This window comes from Oncorhynchus nerka, linkage group LG4, assembly GCF_034236695.1.
Source record: "Oncorhynchus nerka isolate Pitt River linkage group LG4, Oner_Uvic_2.0, whole genome shotgun sequence".
In the NCBI taxonomy this organism is placed as follows: Eukaryota; Metazoa; Chordata; class Actinopteri; order Salmoniformes; family Salmonidae; genus Oncorhynchus; species Oncorhynchus nerka.
The window spans coordinates 26,028,242-26,055,522 of NC_088399.1; the positions used below are offsets into that span (position 1 = coordinate 26,028,242).

General features: G+C 43.7%; 1 protein-coding gene across 1 annotated transcript in view; it reads right to left on the reverse strand.

Moving 5' to 3' along the window:
- Nucleotides 1-23,510, reverse strand: part of LOC115117271 (GDNF family receptor alpha-2-like) — a 72,199-nt gene extending 48,689 nt beyond the window's left edge. The window contains exons 1-3 of the mRNA XM_065018091.1: nucleotides 23,471-23,510; nucleotides 20,490-20,789; nucleotides 10,650-10,727 (exon numbers count right to left, since the gene is read on the reverse strand). Of these exons, the coding sequence (XP_064874163.1) occupies nucleotides 10,650-10,727; nucleotides 20,490-20,789; nucleotides 23,471-23,510 (418 nt within the window). The remainder of the gene's footprint in view (nucleotides 1-10,649; nucleotides 10,728-20,489; nucleotides 20,790-23,470) is intronic.
- Nucleotides 23,511-27,281: the final 3,771 nt, after the last annotated feature.

Consider the following 27,281-nt stretch of genomic DNA (forward strand, 5'->3'; position numbering starts at 1 on the left):
CACATACACACTCACACAAACACGTATGCACTCATACACTATCCGTATATACACACTTACACACATAGACGGTTTCTTACACATATGTTTTATTTAAGTGCTGTAGTCAGGCATCCTCTCAACTTACCCCCTCCCACACACACACACACACACACACACACACACACACACACACACACACACACACATCGTATCGAGGCATGATCTAACAAGGTTAGAGAGAGGGGGGGGAGTGAGGGAAGAGGAGACGGGGAGAGGGGGGGAACTAGAGAAGTGAGGAGAGGAAAAAGAGAGGAGAAGGGATTTGACAAGGAGGGGGAAAAGAAGAGAGATCAATAGAGTTGCCTGAAAGCAGGGTAGACACAGCTGGCTAGCCTGACCACAGCCACATACACACACACGCATCCATAGAGTTAGAGAAATGGACAGAATATGAAAGAGAACGATATGGAGAATTACAGATGTATAGATGAAGCTGGACAGAACAGAGCAGAGACATACTATACAGACAGACCTACAGTATACTGTACTTTTAAGTTCCCCATCAAGAAACCAAGAAACAATTGGTTTCTTTGGAACCAACAAATAGTCACTGACAACAACCAAAACAAAACAGCTGGGATTCTAGGAGGGGTTCTGAAAGACACTCATGGGGTTGTCCACTGAAAGTTGACTAGCAACAACAACTAGTACCAAAAAGACACCCACCATGAGACCCACTAAATTTGCCCAAGAAGAGGCAAACAAAATAAAAACCCACAACAAACTTTAAGACAGGAAGCAAACCAGAAAGTGGAGCAAAACGAAAACACGGAAGATCAGAAAGGTTTGTTTTTTAGAAATCAAATAGGGAGAGCCAACTAAAGGTGTTAACAATCCAGACAACTGGAGCACTGGGCCAGCTGCTCTTAAATATCACCTGGTGAAACACCTTCCGACTAACGAGATGACAAACCAGCACAGTTGTAACGCATACTGACTAACGAGGTGACACCAATCAGTGTGCCAAACGTGCTAACATGCTAACGTCCGATGGGAAAACCAATTCTTGTAATGGTACAGACAGACCTACAGTATACTGTACAGACAGACCTATGATGTGTCAGATGAAAGAAGAACCTTGTTAGAACCAGACTGATAAAACACAGCTGAACATGGAATGTATTCAAACCCCATCAGATATTAGATAATAATGATCGATGTATAGAGTCCCTTGTACTCAGAAGGTACAATGCGCACGTAGCACAACAGGCATGCACAAACCCACACAAGCATGCAATTACACATGCAAGCACACACGCACACACACACACACACACACACACACACACACACACACACACACACACACACACACACACACACACACACACACACACACACACACACACACACAAAAGCACATACAGGAGGGTAAACTACAGGAGATGGAAGGCCGAGCAAGCCCCCAATCACATCGACCGGGCTGTAGTGGAGCAGGTTGAGAACTTCAGGTTCCTCTGTGTCCACATCACTAAGGATCTATCATGGTCCACACATACCAACAGTTGTAAAAAGGGCACTTCAGTCTCTCTTCCCTCTCAGGAGGCTGAAAAGATTTGGCATGGGCATCAGATCCTCAAAAAGTTCTACAGCGGCACCACTGAAGGCCTCTTGACTGGCTGCATCACCGCTTTGTATGGCAACTGCTTGGCATGCGACCGCAAGGCGCTACAGAGGGTAGCATACAGCCCAGTACATCACTAGGGCCGACCTCCCTGCCATCTAGGACATCTATACCAGGCGGTGTCAGAGGAAGCCCCTAACAATTGTCAAAGTCTCCAGCCACCTAAGTCACCTAAGTCATCCGTGCATGTTGAAGATATTGGAAGAACTGTCCACATTTACTTTTCGTCAGCCAACAAGATGAGTAGGCCTAACAAACAGCAAAAGCACTAGCCTTTGTCAATCTACTATCCCCCATAGAAGGTTGACCTATTCTACTCTATGTGAGAAATAAATGTTCCAAACATAGTCTGGGACAGTTTTGGAATGTGATAGATCCTAAATTAATACAACCATTAGCATACTTCTTTTTTTTAACGCAATGTGGCTGATGCAACAGATCAGAATGTTTAGCTTAAAATGTTGATTAGGCTATTTCTTCACATTATAAGCGTTGCAATGCGCACATGCTAGTAGGCTATAAGCGAGAATGTTCCATTAGCTGAAAACACCATTATCAAAAGTGACCGCAAATGCAATTATGATTTTATTATCAAGGTGTATTTTTGTGGTGCAAATTACCATCCCCAAACTTGAAACTCACCCGCTGCTTATGTATTCCAGTTAGACTCTACACCCCTTGTAAAGTGGATTAATGTGCTTAATTCTAAGAAGTTATTTGGCCACTTTAGTTTGCGATACAAACCTTATTAAAACATATAGGCCTAAGGGCTAAGCTACATGAGATGTGCGACTATGATTAGAAAAAGTCGCAAAAAAAGGCATTGTTTCTTATGCTGGGCATCATTCATACGTGATAATATATAATTCACAAGTGATAGGCTAATATTGTCACCCATCAGACGGTTCTTGATTTAATCTTGTCTTTACATATACTAAATAATATATGTGTGAAATTAGTTTTTATTTAGAATAGACAATTATCATGCACATGTATCAAAATTGGGGCAGCGGGAAAAAATCTATGCCCTTAAATGGTGGACACTTTTCTCCATGGTTTATTTTCATGCCAGCCAGGTAGGCTATACTCCTGTTTTAAATATAATCAATGTGCTTAATATTAGGAAAGTTGAAAAATAAATATAAACCAGTAGAAAGCGGATCCTCCTCTTTTTAGTAGAGGCCATCATTCTGTTTTCTTGCGCAATTGCATATCCTATTGAAATGTTGCGCAACATGAGCTGATGGGCTCTCATGAAGTGTTTGATTGGATTTACAAGTACATTTGCATTGATGTCAGAGTGATTAAAGGGACAATAGAGTGCTGAGTACCAGGCAGTTAGCAAGTTTGGTAGGCTACTAATGACCATAAGCAGCATTACCGTGACTAAACAGTCATGTGGAATTTGACTGCCGTCATGACTCGTGACCTGTGCTGCGGTAATACAGTCACCACAACAGCCCTACTCATCACACATGCTGCTGCTACAGTTTATTACTTATCCTGTTGCCTATTCACTTTATTCCTAGTTATAGGTACAGTACATACACTATATATACTGTATATATAAAAGTATGTGGACACCCATTCAAATGAGTGGATTCGGCTATTTCAGCCACACCCGTTGCTGAAAGGTATATCAAATTGAGCACACAGACATGCAATCTCAATAGACAAACATTGGCAGTAGAATGGCCTTCCTGAAGAGCTCAATGACTTTCAACCTGGCACCATACTGGGATGCTACTTTTCCAACAAGTCATTTTGTGACATTTCTGGTCCACTAGAGCTTCTCCGGTCAACTGTAAGTGCTGTTATTATGATGTGGAAATGTCTAGGAGCAACAAAGCCGCAAAGTGGTAGGACACACAAGCTCACAGACACTCACGACCGAGTTCCAAACTGCCTCTGGAAGTAACATAACACAATAACTGTTCGCCGGGAGCTTCATGAAATGGGTTTCTATGGCCGAGCAGCCACACACAAGCCTAAGATCACCATGCTCAATGCATAGCGTCGGCTGAAGTGGTGTATAGCTTGCAACCGTGGAAACGCATTCTCTGGAGTGATGAATCACGCTTCACTATCTGGCAGTCCGAAGGATGAATCTGGGTTTGGTGGATGCCAGTACAGCGCTACCTGCCCCAATGCATAGTGCCAACTGTAAAGTTTGGTGGAGGAGGAATAATGGTCTGGGACTGTTTTTCATGGTTCAAGCTAGGCCCCTTAGTTCCAGTGAAGGGAAATCTTAACGCTACAGCATACAATGACTTTCTAGACTATTCTTTACTTTCTAGGCCCTTTCCTGGTTCAGCATGACAATGACCCTGTGCACAAAGGTATAGCCAAGGTATCATTGCTCATTGTGTATTTCTTATTACGTGTTATTACTTTTCTATTATTTCTCTACTTTCTTTCTCTCTGCATTGTTGGGAAGGGCCCGTAAGTAAGCATTTCACTGTTAGTCTACACCTGTTGTTTACAAAGCATGTGATGAATAAAATGTGATGATTCGATTTGAAACTGTGATGTATGACTAAGCTGGTAATTGCAGCGTATCTGCCAGAACAGCTAAAGGTAACTATATCCCCTCTTCCTTCCTCCTTTTCTCATTCTCTCTCATCCTCCTCTCTGTTCCTCTCCACCCCCTCTTTGTCTCCTCTGCTTTCCTTCTCTCTCCCCTTTTCTACTTTCATCCTCTCCTCTCTACTGTTCCTCTGTTTGGCTCTCTTTGCCTTCTTATCTTCTCTCTTCTTCTGATATGAGAGGTTATAACTGTTCATGATGTCTGTTATGTCACTATTATGACAGGGAGTTGTACCTTGATAACAAAGGGTTGTCTTACAGATCAATCTAACTCTCTGTCCAACAGCAAAAACAGTTAAAGCATCCCACAGTTGAACTCACTCTATCTGTAACAAAGCAGCTGTCTTCTGAGAAATACAGCATGCACACACACACACACACACACACACACACACACACACACACACACACACACACACACACACACACACACACACACACACACACACACACACACACACACACACACACCCTATTTCTCTTTCTCTCCCTCACACACACACACACACACACACACCCTATTTCTCTTTCTCTCCCTCTATTTTACACACACCATTTGAGTCAGAGGTGTCTATATTGATGTGTCTCAGTGTTTTGGAAAAATAAGTGTGTTTGTTGGTGATTGTTTCTCCGTTGTCTGCTAAAATGTCCTTTGTCACACACACACACACACACACACACACACACACACACACACACACACACACACACACACACACACACACACACACACACACACACACACACACACACACACACACACACACACACACTCTCTCTCTGTCACGCTCTGCCTTTCCCTCCAATCGATTGGTAACAGTCTTGTCTAAGACATACTTTAATGTTCTACTCCTTTTTCTTCCTCTTTCTTCTGCACATGCTATTTAACACTTCTCTATATCATCCTCTTATCTCACCCTCCCTCTCTCCCTCCCTCCCCATCTGTCTCTCTCTTGCTCTGCATTCTTCTCCCTCTCGTTGCCTCATCCCTCTCTTTTTATCTGTCTATCCCTCTCCTATTCTCCCATCTCTCTTTGTCTTTTCCTACCTCCCTTAATCTCTCTGTCTCTGTCTGTCTGTCCATCCATCTTTCTGTCTCTATTTCTCTCTCTCTCCCTCACCCTCTCTCACTCTCTCTCCCCCTCTCTCTCTCTCTCTCGCTCTCCCTCCCTCTCTATCTCTCTCTCGATCTCTATCTCTCCCTCAGGTCTTAGATATCTACATGGTGAATGGAAAGTGGATAGAGTACTATCTAGGGATGAGTGGGCAACTTCACATGACATTGTTACAAATCTAATCGGACTGATAGGATCATTTTACCTCTGTCTATAAGGTCATCACCTCACTCTAGGCAACACACGCACACACATGCACATACTCGCTGGCACGTCCACAAATACAAACACACACACACACACTGTGCTGCTGAAGCCTACTGACATTTACAGGCTTAGGACTCCGTGTCAAATACAGAAACAGAGAGAGAAAGTTCAAATGAAGTATGATCAATCATCAGACAGAGTGTTTATCTTTGATGAACCAAGTGAGTATACACGAGTCATAAAATATAAACACACTCTGTGTCACATGTGGAAATGGAATCGTGGAGTCTTTGGTCTTCGTGTGTGTGTGAATGTCATTTATTCTGCAGTGAAGCTGTCTCCTAGAGAAGCTGCAGATTACCTCTCAATGCTTTAAATAATGAGAATTGTGAACTGGCGCACACTTAAATTGGAAAGAAAATAGCTTTTCGTGACAGGATGGAGGATAGCTTCAGTTACAGATACACACACACACACACTCGCACACACACATGCTTCAGTTACAGACAGAAAGACACACACACACATTCAGAAGATAGCTTCTGTTTGTTCATCTCAATCAACATAGGAGCAGCGGCTGAGCTTTCTATATTTGTGTTCTGAGCAGTCCCTCCGTGTCAGAATCACACTCACACAGACCAATAGACCTGGGCACAAATATTCATCAGGGTATTTCAATTACTTACATAGACATTTTGGAAGTAAGTATTTGGGAGAAAATAAAAGGTATGCTATTTAGAAGAAATCATTTGAAAATACTAAAATACACAACAATATATATTTTTTTTAATCCCCATGTATTATTACCAAGGTTATTATAGTTTTGTGATTTAATATGTGTTTTTATTTCTATTTGTTTTTAGATTTTTATTTGAAATTCAGTTTAGTTTCAGTTCGATTTCAGACTTGATTTACAAATGTTTTATTCGTTTTAGCGGGGAGGGTACACCAAATACATTTAAACTCAGTTTTTCACAATTCCTGACATTTAATCCTATAAAAAATGTCCTGTCTTAGGTCAGTTAGGATCACCACTTTATTTTAAGAATGTGAAATGTCAGAATAATAGTAGAGAGAACAATTTATTTCAGCTTTTATTTATTTCATCACATTCCTAATGGGTCAGAAGTTTACATAAACTCAATTAGTATTTGGTAGCATTGCCTTTAAAATTTTTAACTTGGGTGAAACATTTTGGGTAGTCTTCCACAAGCTTCCCACAATAAGTTGGGTGAATTTTGGCCCATTCCTCCTGACAGAGCTGGTGTAACTGAGTCAGGTTTTTAGGCCTCCTTGCTCGCACATGCTTTTTCAGTTCTGCCCACAAATTTTCTATAGGATTGAGGTCAGGGCTTTGTGATGGCCACTCCAATACCTTGACTTTGTTGTCCTTAAGCCATTTTGCCACAACTTTGGAAGTATGCTTGGGGTCATTGTCCGTTTGGAAGACCCATTGGTGACCAAGCTTTAACTTCCTGACTGATGTCTTGAGCTGTTGCTTCAATATATCCACATAATTTTCCTCCCTCATGATGCCATCTATTTTGTGAAGTGCACCAGTCCCTCCTGCAGCAACGCACCCCAACAACATGATGCTGCCACCCCCGTGCTTCACGGTTGGGATGATGTTCTTCGGCTTGCAAGCTTCCCCCTTTTTCCTCCAAAAATAACGATGGTCATTATGGCCAAACAGCTCTATATTTGTTTCATCAGACCAGAGGACATTTCTCCAAAAAGTACAATCTTTGTCCCCATGCGCAGTTGCAAACCTTAGTCTGGCTTTTTTACGGCGGTTCTGGAGCAGTGGCTTCTTCCTTGCTGAGCAGCCTTTTAGGTTATGCTGATATAGGACTCGTTTTACTGTGGATATAGATACTTTTGTACCTGTTTCCTCCAGCATCTTCACAAGGTCCTATGCTGTTGTTCTGGGATTGATTTGCACTTTTCGCACCAAAGTACGTTCATCTCTAGGAGACAGAACGCGTCTCCTTCCTGAGCGATATGGCGGCTGCGTGGTCCCATGGTGTTTATACTTGCGTACTATTGTTTGTACAGATGAACGTGGTACCTTCAGGCGTTTGTAAATTGCTCCCAAGAATGAACCAGACTTGTGAAGGTCTCCAATTGTTTTCCGGAGGTCTTGGCTGATTTATTTTGATTTTTCCATGATGTCAAGCGAAGAGGCACTGAGTCTGAAGGTGTCTGAAGGTGGACCTTGAAATACATCCACAGGTACACCTCCAATTGACTCAAATGATGTCAATTAGCCTATCAGAAGTTTGTAAAGCTATGACATCACTTTCTGGAATTTTCCGAGCTGTTTAAAGGCATAGTCAAGTTAATGTATGTAAACTTCTGACCAACTGGAATTATGGATAGACATAAAATCTCTGTATCTCTGTCATGATGGAATCTGTGAGACCATTGGCAGCACCATTGAGGCCAGCTCAATATTGAAATAGTCCATTTTCTTCTCAAGTAAAATTCATTGGCTGATCCCTCTTGATGACCCGGCTGTCACGACTCCAATTGGGTCATTAAGTCATGTCATCTGGGTCATCAGGAGGGATCAGCCAATGAAGTTGGATGTTGACTAAATCAAAAAGGTGAAAGTGCTTAACGGCATTGCCCATGCTAACACAGGCTTTTGGCCACTAGAGGACTCCATACAACTCTACGGCCAGGTCAAAGGTTTGGTTAGGTTAAAATTCTAAATAAATCCTAATGTGACTTGGATTTAAAGGATATGCGCCTAGACTGGTGCAATAAATATGGTGGAAGGAAACTATTTTTTTAACTTTAGCATTAGATGTTAGAAGAATCAAGTACCTTTACCTTAATCTGACAGAATGAGAGGGGAAACAACAACAAATGAAGTCATGGCACATTTGATGTGTTATGTTTATGTAATATTAAACATGTATCACTGACTAACCCCCGTCAAATAGCGTTAATAACAACAGCTACAACAACAGCAAAACATAAGCAATACAACACTTCACAAATCAATCAGTTCAAAGTCAGTGTGTGTGTGTGTGTGTGTGTGTGTGTGTGTGTGTGTGTGTGTGTGTGTGTGTGTGTGTGTGTGTGTGTGTGTGTGTGTGTTTCTGTTCAAGAAAACTATGTATTCCAGAGAGGTGGTTGTTTCGGTTTCTCAAGCCTGATGACAGTTGTCCACAGACTGAAAATATTCTCTCTACAAACGCTTGGGATGCAAGGGGCAGAAACCAGATCCAATGGCACATAGCACAGCTTTAGATAAAAAGCCATTCTTACCTGCCAGAACTGGAGACCGTGACTCTGTAAACATGACCCCCTTTTACCTCTTTGAGGTATTTCCATAGCTCACAAGGTGCACTTAATGCCCGGCCAGGTTAACTCTCCAGCTGGACAGTGATCTCAGACACAATCTTCGATGTGAGGAAGCAATATTTCTGAAGCACTGTGGTCGAGATGCTTGCCGAATTCATTGTGCTGGCATCTTCCTGGGGTCCTGCTACTCCATGGCTGTACTCTCTGATTTGCTGAAGTACAAAAGACTCTGCTTCCCTCTTCAGTGGCTCCATCTCTGTTGAGCGAAGTGCCAGAGACACAACTGAGTCCATCAGGCAAGCTGCTGCAGGGGTTGGATCGAAGTTGGCTGCCAGAGGATTCAGTATGTATGCGAAGTGCTGTCGCAGGACCTGCACCAACTGTTTTGCAACAGTAGTTGACTGCAAGTCTGCCTCAAGGTTGAGAAGGCACGGCACCACATCAGAGAGTGACTGGCTGTCAGTTTGAAGTTAGTCTGTGTGAATTTTGCCAATGGCTTCAGAAACTTCACAAGCTGCTCTAGATTGACCCAGTCACTGGTCAGTATGTTGGTCGTCGTGGATTTTCTAAAGGCTCCAGAAACTTCACAAGCTGTTCTAGATTGGCCCAGTCACTGGTCAGTATGTTGGTCGTCGTGGATTTTCTAAAGGCTCCAGAAACTTCACAAGCTGCTCTAGATTGGCCCAGTCACTGGTCAGTATGTTGTTCGTCGTGGATTTTCTAAAGGCTCCAGAAACTTCACAAGCTGCTCTAGATTGGCCCAGTCACTGGTCAGTATGTACACAAGCTGCTCTAGATTGGCCCAGTCACTGGTGGATTTTCGGGATTTAAAGGCTCCAGAAACTACACAAGCTGCTCTAGATTGGCCCAGTCACTGGTCAGTATGTTGGTCGTCGTGGATTTTCTAACGGCTCCAGAAACTTCACAAGCTGCTCTAGATTGGCCCAGTCACTGGTCAGTATGTTGGTCGTCGTGGATTTTCTAAAGGCTCCAGAAACTTCACAAGCTGTTCTAGATTGGCCCAGTCACTGGTCAGTATGTTGGTCGTCGTGGATTTTCTAAAGGCTCCAGAAACTTCACAAGCTGCTCTAGATTGGCCCAGTCACTGGTCAGTATGTTGGTCGTCGTGGATTTTCTAAAGGCTCCAGAAACTTCACAAGCTGCTCTAGATTGGCCCAGTCACTGGTCAGTATGTTGGTCGTCGTGGATTTTCTAAAGGCTCCAGAAACTTCACAAGCTGCTCTAGATTGGCCCAGTCACTGGTCAGTATGTTGGTCGTCGTGGATTTTCTAAAGGCTCCAGAAACTTCACAAGCTGCGCTAGATTGGCCCAGCCACGCTCTCTGCTCACCCTCATATTTCTTCCCTGTTAGCTAGTGATAGCTAGTGATAGTGATGCACAAGTTGGGCCTATTTGAAACACCGGCATCTACTGGCAGCATTTACCCACAAGATTCAGATGCTTGAAAACCCCATTAGAAAAAAACTGCTTGAAAACCCCATTTGATTTTTGCTCAAAGTTTAGAAGAAAAAAATGAAAACTTCTTTTTTATTTTAGTTCGTTTTGCAGTCAAAGATAATAGTTCCAGGATAGTTTTAGTTTTTCTAATGTTTCAGTTTACTAAATGATCTGTCCAATTTGAGTTATTATTTTATTTTCAGTTTTCATTTACTATAATAATCTTGATTTGAACCCAGGTCTGCACACCAACCCTGTTACCTTATTAGACATGGACTACACATACATATCCAGTGGTAGGCTACCTGAGATGATGGAGGCGTGTCTAAACTCTTCTGAGAATTCGTGGAGCTCATAGGGTGACATCTCATAGAAGTCCTCTCCTGGAATACAAAAAAACATAGAGAGAGTGAGTGTGTGTAAAGTGTGTGTGTGTGTTAGAGAAAGTGAAAAAGAGAGCGACAGAGAGAAAGAAAGAGATATAAACAGGTATCAAGGCCTGTTTAGCATTGAGATTGAACCCAAGATAGCAGCCATCAAACAGTTAGAATATAACTTTAAAAAAAGCTAAGACATAAACCATTTCTTTTTCAATTCCAGGAACAATGTAGCCTAACTTTTAACAGTTGACTACACATTATCAAGCATTTACAGTAGACCTGACAAGACACATTCTATTCTGCTGGTGACTCGCCGATCGTGTGTGTGTGTGTGTGTGTGTGTGTGTGTGTGTGTGTGTGTGTGTGTGTGTGTGTGTGTGTGTGTGTGTGTGTGTGTGTGTGTGTGTAAAGGGGTATGGTACCTTAGGGGTTTAATAAAGCGGGTGACAAGGCTCCATGTTTATGTATGAGGCTCTGAAACAAGGTTTCTGTCTGTAAGACTGATTTCACCTGCAGCCATACATACTGTTACTGACTTAACCTCTCCTCTCCTCTCCTCTCCTCTCCTCTCCTCTCCTCTCCTCTCCTCTCCTCTCCTCTCCTCTCCTCTCCTCTCCTCTCCTCTCCTCTCCTCTCCTCTCCTCTCCTCTCCTCTCTTTTCTATTGCATCAAACCCATATCCTCTCCTATCCTGTATTCTCTATCATCCCCCTCACCTGTTTCCTCCTCCTATAACAACCCCCCTGCCCACCTGAGAGGTATGTGTGGTCAGCATTATTTCAAACCTCCATCCTCACCTTGCCAGTCCCTGTACAGCTCAGCCCACCAATCCCATCACTCAGCATATAGCTTATCCACCAATCTATGGCCTCCTCATTGCTACTCTACATTCCAGAACACTTGCACTAACACACACACACACACTTGACGAGTCTTTATTGTGGGGGCATTCAGATTACAGGTGGGTAATTTATGTAAAGTCGCTGTTTCGCTTCCAACACACCACCTTAGATTACGTGAGTGTTTCTATCTCTCTCTCTCTCTCTCTCTCTCTCCCTGTGTGCCGCGGAGAGAGCTGCTGTTACTAGCTGACCACCTGCCTGGGTAACAGAACGCTCAGTCAGAACTCCAGTCACGATGTATGGAGGTGGGGAAGGTAAACATCAAAGCTCACAACACTAATTTGGGTGTTAATGGTAACAATATTAGCATGTACATAACAGTTGTAACACAGGAGGTATTTGTGTGCTCTTGTGCTTTACATTCCTGGTCTACACATTTACATGTCTCCATGTTCTTTCAACTTCAGTTCTGGCCTATATTAGCTCAGTGTTAGTTCAATTCTAGTTCAAAATAGCTCAATGTTACTTCAAGGTTAAAATACTTGTGTGTGTGTGTGCGTGTGTTTGCGTGTCTGTGCGTGTGTGTGTGTGCATGCGTGCATAGAGTGTGTGTACGTAGAGTGTGAGTGAGTAGAGTGTGAGTGCTGGTGTATAGGTGTGATTGCATGCGTGTTGTGGAGTAAGCTGAATTTGAGGCGTGAGGAACTGCTGTAGCTGCACTCCTCTCTCTAGGCCTCCTCTCATCTTTCACTCCCTCTCATCCCCTTTTTAATTATTACTGACAATACAGAACACATACTCACCCACTCTTAATATACAGTGGGGCAAAAAAGTATTTAGTCAGCCACCAATTGTGCAAGTTCTCCCATTTAAAAAGATGAGAGAGGCCTGTAACTTTCATCATAGGTACACTTCAACTATGAAAATCACATTGTAGGATTTTTAATGAATTTATTTGCAAATTATGGTGGAAAATAAGTATTTGGACAATAACAAAAGTTTATCTCAATACTTTGTTATATACCATTTGTTGGCAATGACAGAGGTCAAACGTTTTCTGTAAGTCTTCACAAGGTTTTCACACACTGTTGCTGGTATTTTGGCCCATTCCTCCATGCAGATCTCCTCTAGAGCAGTGATGTTCTGGGGCTGTTGCTGGGCAACACGGACTTTCAACTCCCTCCGAAGATTTTCTATGGGGTTGAGATCTGGAGACTGGCTAGGCCACTCCAGGACCTTGAAATGCTTCTTACGAAGCCACTCCTTCGTTACCCGGGCGGTGTGTTTGGGATCATTGTCATGCTGAAAGACCCAGCCACGTTTCATCTTCAATGCCCTTGCTGATGGAAGGAGGTTTTCACTCAAAATCTCACCATACATGGCCCCATTCATTCTTTCCTTTACACAGATCAGTCGTCCTGGTCCCTTTGCAGAAAAACAGCCCCAAAGCATGATGTTTCCACCCCCATGCTTCACAGTAAGTATGGTGTTCTTTGGATGCAACTCGGCATTCTTCGTCCTTCAAACACGACGAGTTGAGTTTTTACCAAAAAAGTCATATTTTGGTTTCATCTGACCATATGACATTCTCCCAATCTTCTTCTGGATCATCCAAATGCTCTCTAGCAAACTTCAGACGGGCCTGGACATGTACTTGCTTAAGCTGGAGGACACGTCTGGCACTGCAGGATTTGAGTCCCTGGCGGCATAGTGTGTTACTGATGGTAGGCTTTGTTACTTTGGTCCCAGCTCTCTGCAGGTCATTCACTAGGTCCCCCCATGTGGTTTTGGGATTTTTGCGCACCGTTCTTGTGATCATTTTGACCCCACTGTGTGAGATCTTGCGTGGAGCCCCAGACCGAGGGAGATTATCAGTGGTCTTGTATGTCTTCCATTTCCTAATAATTGCTCCCACAGTTGATTTCTTCAAACCAAGCTGCTTACCTATTGCATATTCAGTCTTCCCAGCCTGGTGCAGGTCTACAATTTTGTTTCTGGTGTCCTTTGACAGCTCTTTGGTCTTGGCCATAGTGGAGTTTGGAGTGTGACTGTTTGAGGTTGTGGACAGGTGTCTTTTATACTGATAACAAGTTCAAACAGGTGCCATTAATACAGGTAACGAGTGGAGGACAGAGGAGCCTCTTAAAGAAGAAGTCTTGCTTGTTTGTAGGTGACCAACGACTTATTTTTCACCATAATTCCACCAAATAAATTCATAAAAAATCCTACAATGTGATTTTCTGGATTTCTTTTCTCATTTTGTCTGTCATAGTTGAAGTGTACCTATGATGAAAATTACAGGTGTCTCTCATCTTTTTAAGTGGGAGAATGTGCACAATTGGTGGCTGACTAAATACTAATACCTCTCTCTCCATTTCTCCTCTCTCTTTCTTTTGTATCTGTCTTCTTCTCCTAATCAGTCAAGCTCTTTCTCACTCTCTCTTAATTCAATTCAAGGTGCATTATTGCCATGAAATACATTCTGCAAATGTTGTCTCCATCTCCCCCTCTCCCTTCCTCTCTGCTTTCCTTTATCTCTCTCCTCTTTCTGTAGTGATGTGGGAGTCTGAGTGTATCTGAGTCTGCTGCTTTGTGAGCTGAAATAAAGAGCAGCATGTAGTTAAACAAACAGGGGTCAGAGTGGTTAATACAGCTATTACTGTCAAGGAGAGAGAGAGAGAGAGAGAGAGAGAGAGAGAGAGAGAGAGAGAGAGAGGGAGAGGGAGAGAGAGTAGAAAAAGTTAGAGAGAGAAAGAGAGAGAGAGAGACAGAGAGAGATAGAGAAAGAGTAAGAGAGAGTAGAAAGAGAGAGAGAGAGAGTAAGAGTGAGTAGAAAAGAGAGAGAGAGAGAGAGAGAGGGAGAGAGTAGAGAGAGAGACAGAGAGAGAGAGAGTAAGAGAGAGTAGAAAAGAGAGAGAGTAAGAGAGAGTAGAAAAAGAGAGAGAGAGAGAGAGAGAGTAGCAAGAGAGAGAGAGAGAGAGAGAGAGAGAGAGAGAGAGAGGGGGAGAGGGAGTAGAAAAGAGAGAGAAAAGAGAGAGAGAGAGAGACAGAGAGAGAGAGAGAGAGAGAGAGAGAGAGAGAGAGAGAGAGAGTAGAAAGAGAGAGAGGGAGAGAGAGAGAGAGAGGGAGAGAACGAGAAAGAGTAAGAGAGAGTAGAAAGAGAGAGAGAGAGAGAGTAAGAGAGAGTAGAAAGAGAGAGAGAGAGAGAGTAAGTGAGAGTGTGAAGGATGGAGGAAGTGAATAAGAGAGAGAGAGAGAGAGAGAAAGAAGAGAGAGAGTACAGAGTACAGTAGGGTAATGAGTGAAGGGTAATGAGTGAAGCTAGCAGAATAAGAGAATGGTTACTTTTAATTACCTACTTTGTGTGCCTGTGTGTGTAATGAGCGAGCTGTGTGTGTATGTGTGTGTAATGAGCGAGCTGTGCGTGTATGTGTGTGTAATGAGCGAGCTGTGTGTGTGTGTGTGTGTGTGTGTGTGTGTGTGTGTGTGTGTGAGTTCTTAGTGGGTCTTTCTCCTCTAGCTCAGCTGCATACTGAGTAGTTTCTCAACTCTCTCCTGAGGGACCGCCACACAGTGCACAGTTTTGTTCTAGTCCAATACACACACACACACACACACACACACACACACACACACACACACACACACACACACACACACACACACACACACACACACGTTCTCACCGTCTTTTTCTGATTATTCTGTCTTTGGATTGTTTTAATAATTTCTCTGATGAATCGCTGTTCCTTTTTGCTCTATTGTGTGTGTGTATTTTCTGACAGAACAAAAAGTGAGTATACAGAGAACAACAGTGCCATTCCTCAGTGGCACAGCACTAATCTGCCTCAGAATGACTCATTAGCGGCTGCATGCTAAATACTTCCCTGATTAGTTTGAATGGCAAATGAGTTATTTATTTGCCCAAATGCTACATACCCCAGTGATTAGCTTGTAGGCTAAATACCTGAGTCAATACTAAATGAGTAATCGATTAGCCTGCCCAGGATGCTAAAAGCCTGAATTATCCTTGTTGATGTGTTTGCCTGCACGCTAAGTACCTGAGTCAATACTAGAAACCTGAGATTAGCTTGATCGCTATATACCTGAGTAGGAATCATTAGAGTGAATGGGGAAAAGCTGATTTATTAGCTTGGATGCTAAGTGTTGGCAGTACCAAGCTGCTCTTTGTTCCCCAATTTGTCGCAGAGAATAATACCTAATGAATCATGCTCTCTCTCTCTCTGTGTGTGTGTGTGTGTGTGTGTGTGTGTGTGTGTGTGTGTGTGTGTGTGTGTGTGTGTGTGTGTGTGTGTGTGTGTGTGTGTGTGTGTGTGTGTGTGTGTGTGTGTGTGTGTGTGTGTGTGTGTGTGTGTGTGTGAGAGAGAGAGAGAGAGATCGGGCTCAGTCCAGTCAGTCTAATTAGCACTTAACACAAAGAGCCGTCCAATGATGGACAAGAGCTGTGAACGACAGCCAATCAGAGCTAACCCTAATGTGTGGGACTGGCTGCTTCTAATTCCTGAAAAAACTGTGTGTGCTTACATTATGTGTCAAACTAAATGATCAGATTAGATGCAACAAATAAAAGTTCTCATCTGTGTGGTGACACACCTGCAACCAAGATGGTCCTAAACAATCATAACAATTTATTCATTACAAGACAGGATGGCCCACTGATTAGGAGCAGTTACTCAGGCCATTAGAAACAGTAGTAACACTGTGAATATATGGCTGCTATTTAAACACATCTGTTATGTTTTTATTTGAAATGTAGAACACCTGGAATGAGTAGGTGTGTCCAAACCTTTGACTGGTGCTGTATATATATAAACGTTTTGACACACTGTCACGGGTGTCGTTGGAAGTAGACCAAAGTGCAGCGTTGTGAGCATACATTTTATTTTATAATGTCGCCAACAAAACAACAAACGAAAGAAACAACCGTGAAGTTTACGGGGCTAAGTGCCACAAACAAAGTCAACTATCCACACTGAAAGGAGGGGAAAAGGGCTACCTAAGTATGATTCCCGATCAGAGACAACGGTAGACAGCTGTCCCTGATTGAGAACCATACCCGGCCAAAACATAGAAATAAAGAAACCTAGAAAACAAAAAATAGAATGCCCACCCCACATCACACCATGACCTAACCAAAATAGAGAAACAAAACGGCTCTCTAAGGTCAGGGTGTGACACACACGTACTCATTCAAGGGTTTTTCTTATTTTTTTTGCATTGTAGAATAATAGTGAAGACATCAAAACTCTGAAATAACACATGGAATCATGTAGTAACCAAAGAAGTGTTTATATTATATACTTGAGATTCTTCAAAGTAGCCACGCTTTGTCTTGATGACAGCTTTGCACACTCGTGGCATTCTCTCAACCAGCTTCATGAGGTAGTCACCTGGAATGCATGTCAATTAACAGGTGTTGCTTGTTAAAAGTTAATTTGTGGAATTTCTTTCCTTCATAATGCGTTTGAGTCAATCAGTTGTGTTGTGACAAGGTAGGGGTGGTATACAGAAGATAGCCCTATTTTGTAAAATAGTCCATATTATGGCAAGAACAGCTCAAATAAGCAAAGAGAAATGACAGTCCATCATTCCTTTAAGACATGAAGGTCAGTCAATATGGAAATATTCAAGAACTTTGAAAGTTTCATCAAGTGCAGGTGCTAAAACCATCAAGCGCTATGAACTGGCTCTCATCAGGACCACCACAGGAAAGAAAGACCCAGTGACCTCTGCTGCAGAGGACAAGTTCATTAGAGTTACCAGCCTCAAAAATTGCAGCACAACTAAATGCTTCACAGAGTTCAAGTAACAGACACATCACAACATCAACATCAAAAAGGAGACTGCATGAATCAGGCCTTCATGGTCGAATTACTCCAACTGCTTTTAAATTCTAGTAAAACTAAGTGCATGCTCTTCAACCGATTGCTGCCGCACCCTCCCGCCCGACTAGCATCACTACTCTGGACGTTTCTGATCTAGAACATGTGGACAACTACAAATATCTAGGTGTCTGGTTAGACTGTAAACACCTTCCAGACTCACGTTAAGCTTCTCCAATCCAAAATTAAATCTAGAATCTGCTGCCTATTTCGCAACAAAGCCTCCTTCACTCATGCCACCAAACATACCCTCGGAAAACTGACTATCCTACCAATCCTTGATTTCGGCGATGAAATTTACAAAATTGCCCCCAACACTCTACTAAGCCAATTGGGTGCAGTCTATCACAGTGCCATCCGTTTTATCACCAAAGCCCCATATACTACCCACGACTGCAACCTGTATGCTCTCGTTGGCTGGCCCTCACTACATGTCCGTTGCCAAACCCACTGGCTCCAGGTCATTAACAAGTCTTTGCTAGGTAATGCCCCACCTTATCTCAGCTTACTGGTCACCATAGCAGCACCCACCCATAGCACGCGCTCCAGCAGGTATATTGCACTGGTCATCCCCAAAGCCAACACTTACTTTGGCCGCCTTTCCTTCCAGTTCTCTGCTGCCAATGACTGGAACGAATTGCAAAAATCTCTGAAGATGGAGTCTTATATCTCCCTCTCTAACTTTAAGCATCAGCTGTCAGAGCAGCTTACCGATCACTGTACCTGTACACAGCCAATCTGTAAATAGCACACCCGACTACCTCATCCCTATATTATTACTTACCCTCTTGCTCTTTTGCAACCCAGTATCTCTACATGCATATCATCATCTGCACATCTATCACTCCAGTATAAATGCTAAATTGAAATTATTTTCACCCCTATGGCCTATTTATTGCCTACCTCCCTACTCCTCTACATTTGCACACACTGTACATAGATTTTTCTATTTTTATTTTCTTTTGTGTTATTGACTGTACATTTGTTTATGCGTAAATCTGTGTTGTTGATTTTGTCGCACTGCTTTGCTTTATCTTGGACAGGTTGCAGTTGTAAATGAGAACTTGTTCTTAACTGGCCACCTGGTTAAATAAAGGTGGAAAAAAACAGACACATCACAATAACATCAAAAAGGAGACTGCATTAATCAGGCCTTCATTGTCGAATTGCTGCAAAGAAACCACTACTAAAGAACATCAATAATAAGAAGAGACTTGCTTGGAGATTAGACTGGTGAAAATATGTCCTTTGGTCTGATGAGTCCAAATTTGAGATGTTTGGTTCCAACCACCGTGTCTTTGTGATTCGGAGTAGGTGAACGGATTATCTCTGCTTGTGTGGTTTCCACCGTGAAGAACGGAGGAGTAGGGGCTGCTTTGCTGGTGATACTGTCTGTGATTTCTTTCGAATTCAAGGAACACTTACCCAGCATGGCTACCACAGCATTCTGCAGCGATACCCCATCCCTTCTGGTTTGTGCTTAGTGGGACTATAATTTGTTTTTAAAAAGGACAATGACCCACCTCCAGGCTGTGTAAGGACAATTTGACCAAGAAGTAGAGTGATGGAGTGCTGCATCAGATGACCTGGCCTCCACAATCACCCAACCTCAATCCAATTTAGATGTTTTGGGATGAGTTGGACGGCAGAGTGAAGGACAAACAGCCAACAAGGTCTCATCATATGTGGGAACTCCTTCAAGACTGTTGGAAAAGCATTCCAGGTGAAGCTGGTTGAGAGAATGCCAAGCGTATGCAAAGCTGTCATCAAGGCAAAGGGTAGCTACTTTGAAGAATCTCAAATATAAATTATATTTTGATTTGTTTAACACTTTTTTGGTTACTACATGATTCCATGTGTGTAATTTCATAGTTTTGATGTCTTCACTATTATTTTACAATGTCTCTTTCCTCTCTACCTTCTTCTCCTCTCCATTCCTCTCCTTTCCTCTCCTCCCCTCTCATTAACTCTCCTCTCCTCCCCTCTCTTCTCTTCTCCTCTCCTCACTTTAAGACCCTGTTCCCCATAGTAAGTGTTGTTTAGTGAGCCAGTCTATTTCTGACTAGACTACAGAGTATCATACACACCCAGTACTGCGCTGCTGTCCTTTCAGCTTTATTTCTGCACACACACACACAGGATGCTTATATAAACAGAGCATTTTAGTTTTCAAAGATTTATTCATGGGCCAAACAGGGAGCCACATTGATGACTGTATTATACCTGATAACAGTCACACCCACAACTAGAATATCTCTCTCTCTCTCTCTCTCTCTCTCTCTCTGTGCCCTTGAGCTCTGTGTGTCCCCACTCACGCTGAGGATGAGCGTGTGTGTGTATTCCCTTGCATGTGTGTATGCGTGTTTGTGTAAGTGTTGCAGGCATTGTTGGCAGCAGACATCCAGAGAGGAAGGGAGAACAAAGAGAGAAGCTCCTTAATGAGGCCTACTGCCGCAAAAACTAAACTAGGCCAGCTTTCCCAGCCCAGCGAGGAGAGTGTGTGTGTGTGTGTGCGTGTGCGTGTGTGTGTGTGTGTGTGTGTGTGTGTGTGTGTGTGTGTGTGTGTGTGTGTGTGTGACCCAAAGTGCCACAGAGCTGCAGTGAGGACACACACACACAAACAGAAAAGGAGCATTGAATTCTGAGCCAGCAGAGGCACTGGAGGTCATATCCAATCACATCAACCCAACTAACAGGATGTATCAGTAATACTATATTATAATTCATGAGGAATGTGAAGAATGAAAACCAACCAATATGTTTTGGTTTATCCTCAACAGTAAGATCATTGAACAATGTTCCATTCCACTGACATGCAGGTACTGGTATGAAACTGTTATGAAGGTTCTTTTGTCAATTTGTTTTGTATTTAAAATGCCACTTTAAAACGTGTACTTGACACAGTAACAAAATGTCCTCATGGGGACAATAAAGTCAGTAAAGTAAAGTACACACATGAAACTGCCTTTGTAGGTATGCCCTAGTGTGTGCTACTGTGCCATGTAGCCCACGTAACTCACCGCTCTCTGTCAGGCCCTGGTGTATACTCCAGTAGTTCTGCAGACACTGTAATTCCTTCTTCATGGCTCTCTTACAGCGACAATCGTAGAGCGACGAGTCCTGTAGGACCTCTATGGCCCCCTGGCACTCTCTGCCAGCCAGCATGGTCTGGCGATCCCGCGCCCCGCCTGACAGGCACTGGCGCATGATCCTGTAGCTGGAGCTGCACTGGCTGTCCCCGTTACACAGCTCTAACGCCCGCACGCAGTCCAGCGGCTCCCTCCATCCATGCCCCCACACACACACCACACACACACACCCTGCAGCGGAGAGAGAAGAGGAATAATGATTAGTCATAATGTTAACAATAGTTAACCCTGACCCTAACAACCCACACACACAGCGTCTGGCGGCGAAATGTCATCATTATATTCATTTTAACGATTAACTTTAACCACCACATCCTACACCCACACACACACAGAGACACAGTACACACCATCTGGGGGAAATAAGGTAATATTGATATACGTTAAACTCCCACACAGCACACACTCCATCTGGGAGATTATTAAATATAATCTATATACTACATTATATATAATCTACTTGAAATATATTTTCTAGCTACATTAGAACAATGTTTTTTTCTAATTACTCTGTTTGTTCATGCTGGTGTAAAAGTAAAAAAATATTACATTTTCCCTCAAGGTCAAAGCTAGAAAAGAACAGCCAAAGGTTTGTGTGTGTGTGTGTGTGTGTGTGTGTGTGTGTGTGTGTGTGTGTGTGTGTGTGTGTGTGTGTGTGTGTGTGTGTGTGTGTGTGTGTGTGGTAGCAGTATAGCAGAGAGATCATTCCAGATTCAAGTAGAAATTTGACGTTTTTGCAGGTCCCCAGGAGGTCGGAAGACGCTGTCAGCCTTGTGCATAAATACATGATGTCGGGAGATTAAGTCAGTTTACTAGTCAAACGTTTATCCAAGGACATCAAACACAGTGATATCTTGTTGAGTACAGAGCTGGCTGCAGGCTGTTTACAGGGGAGTTCTGTGTTTATGTCATCATCACTAAAATCACCACTGTGTCAAATACTGTCTGGGACAGTAACCTCTCCTCCATCCTCTTCTCCTCTCCCTTTATCTCCTCTTGTCCATCCTCATCTCCTCCATCCTCCTCTCCTCTCCCTTTATTTCCTCTTGTCCATCCTCATCTCTTCCATCCTCCATCCTCCTCTCCTCTCCCTTTATCTCCTCTTGTCCACCCTCATCTCCCCCATCCTCCTCTCCTCTCCCTTTATCTCCTCCATCCTCCACCCTCATCTCCCCCATCTTCCATCCTCCTCTCCTCTCCCTTGATCTCCTCTTGTCCACCCTCATCTCCTCCATCCTCCATCCTCCTCTTCTCCTCTCCCTTGATCTCCTCTTGTCCACCCTCATCTCCTCCATCCTCCTCTCCTCTCCCTTTATCTCCTCTTGTCCACCCTCATCTCCTCCATCCTCCTCTCCTCTCCCTTTATCTCCTCTTGTCCATCCTCATCTCCTCCATCCTCCATCCTCCTCTCCTCTCCCTTTATCTCCTCTTGTCCACCCTCATCTCCTCCATCCTCCTCTCCTCTCCCTTTATCTCCTCTTGTCCATCCTCATCTCCTCCATCCTCCTCTCCTCTCCCTTGATCTCCTCTTGTCCACCCTCATCTCCTCCATCCTCCTCTCCTCTCCCTTTATCTCCTCTTGTCCACCCTTATCTCCTCCATCCTCCCTCCTCCTCTCTTCATCCTTTATCTCCTCTTGTCCACCCTCATCTCCTCCATCCTCCATCCTCCTCTCCTCTCCCTTTATCTCCTCTTGTCCACCCTCATCTCCTCCCTCCTCCTCTCCTCATCCTTTATCTCCTCTTGTCCACCCTCATCTCCTCCATCCTCCATCCTCCTCTCCTCTCCCTTTATCTCCTCTTGTCCACCCTCATCTCCTCCATCCTCCTCTCCTCTCCCTTGATCTCCTCTTGTCCACCCTCATCTCCTCCATCCTCCTCTCCTCTCCCTTGATCTCCTCTTGTCCATACTCATCTCCTCCATCCTTCTCTCCTCTACCCTACTTTCTCCTCTTCTATCCATCCCCTCCTGTCCTCCCCATCCCCTCCTTTCCACTCCTCTCACTCTCTCCTAGCACTATCCTCTCCTCCTCTTCTCATCTCTCTCTCCCTCTCTCTCTCTCTCTCCCACTCTCTCTCTCTCTTTCACCTCTTCCAGTCTCTTTCTCCTCTCACTCTTCCTCCTCTCCCTCTCTCCTCTTCTCTCTTACCCCATTTTAAATCACCTAAAACATAAAGCTATGGCAACAACTGGTGAAAATGCCTATCATGTAAATATAGGAAAACGTCATAAACTTCTGGATTTGTTAGTAATGTGTTCCAGATTAATCTATAAAACATTCATAGGATCACATGGTGCAACGACTGGACAGACGAACAGGCAGCACGCTGAGGGCTGAAAAGTGACAGACCATAGTCTCTCGCCACTACCGTGAACAGATTTCAGCACCAAGGATAGCTCTGCCGCGCGAGCCGAGTCCTCAGGCACAGCGGCAACCAGATTCATACATGCAGGAGCACACATACACCCACACACGCACACACTTGAGCAAGCAGCTGAGGTGGAGGGAACATGCCCCATGCTCTGTCCCTTTGACCGTCAGATCCTACCAGAAGGGAGAGCGTGTACGTCATCACACTCCAAAGAACTATTGTGCTACGCAAAACCCTAAATCACTTTCAGATGCTACGTGAGGTCTAATAATTGTAAATTATTAGGTTATACGTTCTTAAAACCTTAACCAGCAGCAGCAAGGCACCAGGTGGAGGCATGACTGCTTACAGTTATGTCCCTAACTGAATCTGTGGTCATGGAGTGGATGCCCTCTTACCTGTGTGTGTGTGTGTGTGTGTGTGTGTGTGTGTGTGTGTGTGTGTGTGTGTGTGTGTGTGTGTGTGTGTGTGTGTACTCACCCAGCAGAACCAGCACGCTGAGAAGGTTCAGCAGAATCATGGCAGGTTCCAGAGCAGTAATCCTGAAGTCACGAGTCGAATGCGAGCTGTCCGGTTCAGCCGTTAACGGCTAAATAAATAGGTAAATCGGTAAAACAGAGACACATCTCCAACACTGCTCCTCTCCGGTTAATAATCCAAAAACCAGAGCCGCGCCACACGAACCCAGAAACACACACACGAACTCAGGTCTTCATCTGAAACCACACACACATATAGTAGGTTACACAGGCACGCACATACGCACTCACACACACACTCTGACGGGGTGTTTTCATGTGAAATGGACTGATAACGTTAACATCCTCTCTGGAAGGAGCAAGAGTTGGAAAGAAAGTTCTCCGCTAATAACAGCTGTCCATGCGAAACAGGACCCGCTGCGGAGCCAATAACCTGCTCGCTGGCTGTCCCGGTATCCGTTAAACGGTTCGAGGGTGCCCTGTTCCGGGCCAGGAGAGGGATGGTCTCTCTGACATCGACTGGCTGATCCGTTAAAAACGCTGTCTTCTTGACCACGAGCCAACGCAATCAAACTTCCCAGTGTTAGTGTGTGATAGAGGAAGGTGCGCGCGCGTGTGTGAGCTAGAAAAAGAAAGAAAAGAGAGATGGAGCAACCGGGGCAGAGAGGACGTCAGACAGCAAGTAGTATGCTATTTCTAACTAGGTGGTTCTTCCGGACTCGTGGAGGCAGCTGATGGCTGTTTAATACAGATGTCCTTAAATCAATTAAACTTCCGAGACCGGGAGTGTGTATGTGATGGTGGTACACCCTCCAACCCGGGGAGACAGTTACCCGGTAATAGATATAGCGGAGAGTTCTAATTCACTCCCAGAGCCTAGACCCTGTCCGCCCGCCTTTCAGTTACAGCGGGAGAAAAGCAGCTCGTGTTCTATCATGGGAAAACTACTTCTTTCTTTCGCTCTCGCTCTCGCTCTCTCTCTCTCCTTCTCTTTCTCTTTCTCTCTAACTGATGTTGCATTTCGGCCCTCGGGGCTGTGCAAGTCACCGCGAACGATATGAGAGTAACCGTGTTTTACACAACACACACTCACCCAAACACTCTCAGGCCTATATACACACACACACAAACAGACATACACACACTGGTTTATATAGAGAACCGAGACAGTGCAAGACCTGGGGTGTAGGGCACTCATCAAAGCGAGTGAGGCTAATACACACAAACAAACAAACACACACACATAATACAAAAATCCCCACAAAATTCCGCTGGTTTAAGTTAGAGATATCTGGGGGGGACTTAGTAGAACACCGCCTCCCCTTATGAGTTAAATCATTACCAATATTACTCTCTCTCTTCTCATTACTCTCTTTCCTCACTAACATCATATCACTCTATTTCTCTTTGTTATTATCTGTCCCTCTCCTCTCTCTTTCTCTTTCTCATTATCTCTCCCTCTCCTCTGTCTTTCTCTTTCTCATTATCTCTCCATCTCTGTCTTTCTCTTTCTCATTATTTCTCCCTCTACTCTCTCATTCTCTTTCTCATTATCTCTCCCTCTCCTCTCTCTTTCTATTTCTCATTATCTCTCCCTCTCCTCTCTCTTTCTATTTCTCATTATCTCTCCCTCTCCTCTCTCTTTCTCATTATTTCTCCCTCTACTCTCTCATTCTCTTTCTCATTATCTCTCCCTCTACTCTCTCATTCTCTTTCTCATTATCTCTCCCTCTCCTCTCTCATTCTCTTTCTCATTATCTCTCCCTCTCCTCTCTCTTTCTATTTCTCATTATCTCTCCCTCTCCTCTCTCTTTCTCATTATTTCTCCCTCTACTCTCTCATTCTCTTTCTCATTATCTCTCCCTCTCATCTCTCTTTCTCTTTCTCATTATCTCTCCATCTCTGTCTTTCTCTTTCTCATTATTTCTCCCTCTCCTCTCGTTCTCTTTCTCATTATCTCTCCCTCTCCTCTCTCTTTCTCATTATTTCTCCCTCTACTCTCTCATTCTCTTTCTCATCTCTCTCCCTCTACTCTCTCATTCTCTTTCTCATCTCTCTCCCTCTCATCTCTCTTTCTCTTTCTCATTATCTCTCCCTCTCCTCTCTCTTTCTCATTATTTCTCCCTCTACTCTCGCATTCTCTTTCTCATCTCTCTCCCTCTACTCTCTCATTCTCTTTCTCATTATCTCTCCCTCTCCTCTGTCTTTCTCTTTCTCATTATCTCTCCCTCTCCTCTCTCTTTCTATTTCTCATTATCTCTCCCTCTCCTCTCTCGTTCTCTTTCTCATTATCTCTCCATCTCTGTCTTTCTCTTTCTCATTATTTCTCCCTCTCCTCTCGTTCTCTTTCTCATTATCTCTCCCTCTCCTCTCTCTTTCTCATTATTTCTCCCTCTACTCTCTCATTCTCTTTCTCATCTCTCTCCCTCTACTCTCTCATTCTCTTTCTCATCTCTCTCCCTCTCATCTCTCTTTCTCTTTCTCATTATCTCTCCCTCTCCTCTCTCTTTCTCATTATTTCTCCCTCTACTCTCTCATTCTCTTTCTCATCTCTCTCCCTCTACTCTCTCATTCTCTTTCTCATCTCTCTCCCTCTCATCTCTCTTTCTCTTTCTCATTATCTCTCCCTCTCCTCTGTCTTTCTCTTTCTCATTATTTCTCCCTCTCCTCTCTCGTTCTCTTTCTCATTATCTCTCCCTCTCATCTCTCTTTCTCATTATTTCTCCCTCTCCTCTCTCGTTCTCTTTCTCATTATCTCTCCCTCTCATCTCTCTTTCTTATTATCTCTCCCTCTCCTCTGTCTTTATCTTTCTCATGATCTCTTCCTCTCCTCTGTCAATCTCTTTCTCCCCTCTTTATTTCTCCCCTCAACCCTCATCCCTCTCCTCCTCTCCCCCCCACCACTCTCTCCCTCCTCCCTTCCCAGTGGAAGACAGTGGGGTCAGTCCCAATGAGCCGGACCTTTAATTTAATTACCCAAGCGGGCAGAAAGACAATTAAGTCTAATGAATAATTAAGGCTGATTAATGAGCTGAAGTTAAAGGATACATCAGTGATAATGATGGAGTGATGTTAAATGGGCATGTTAGATGCCCTGGGGCTGTTTGAGCTTAAGGGTACAAGGGCAGGAGATGGTACCTAGGATCTGAAACTATCTTACTGATTAATCACACACAATGTATCTGCCGATCCAGGATTTGAACAAGCAACCTTCTGGAGGAGATGAGAGGAGATTGTTTTACACATTGGGTAATACAACTATCTCTCTCTCTATGCCAGTACCATTATAAGAGCAGAAAGATAGTTGTTTCCTTCTCAGTGTGTTCTAATCTTCAAGGTATTTTCTCTCTGTTCAGCAGAGGATGCTACAGATAGGATCTTAATTTGAGACAGTGTCACGCCCTGGCCTTAGTATTTTGTGTTTTCTTTATTATTTTGGTCAGGCCAGGGTGTGACATGGGTATTTATGTGGTGTGTTTTGTCTAGGTTTTTATTTGTTGTAGGTTATGGGATTGTGGTTTAGTGAAGTAGTCTAGGTAAGTCTATGGTTGCCTAGAGTGGTTCTCAATCAGAGGCCGGTGTTTATCGTTGTCACTGATTGGGAACCATATTTAGGCAGCCATATTATTTGAGTGTTTTGTGGGTGGTTGTTCCTGTCTCTGTGTTTGTTGCACCAGATAGGGCTGTTTCGGTTTTTCACGTTTCTTGTTTTGTATATTGTTCACGTTATCATCTTCATTAAAGATGTTTATAAATAGCCACGCTGCGTTTTGGTCCGCCTCTCCTTCGATGGAAGAAAACCATAAGAGAAT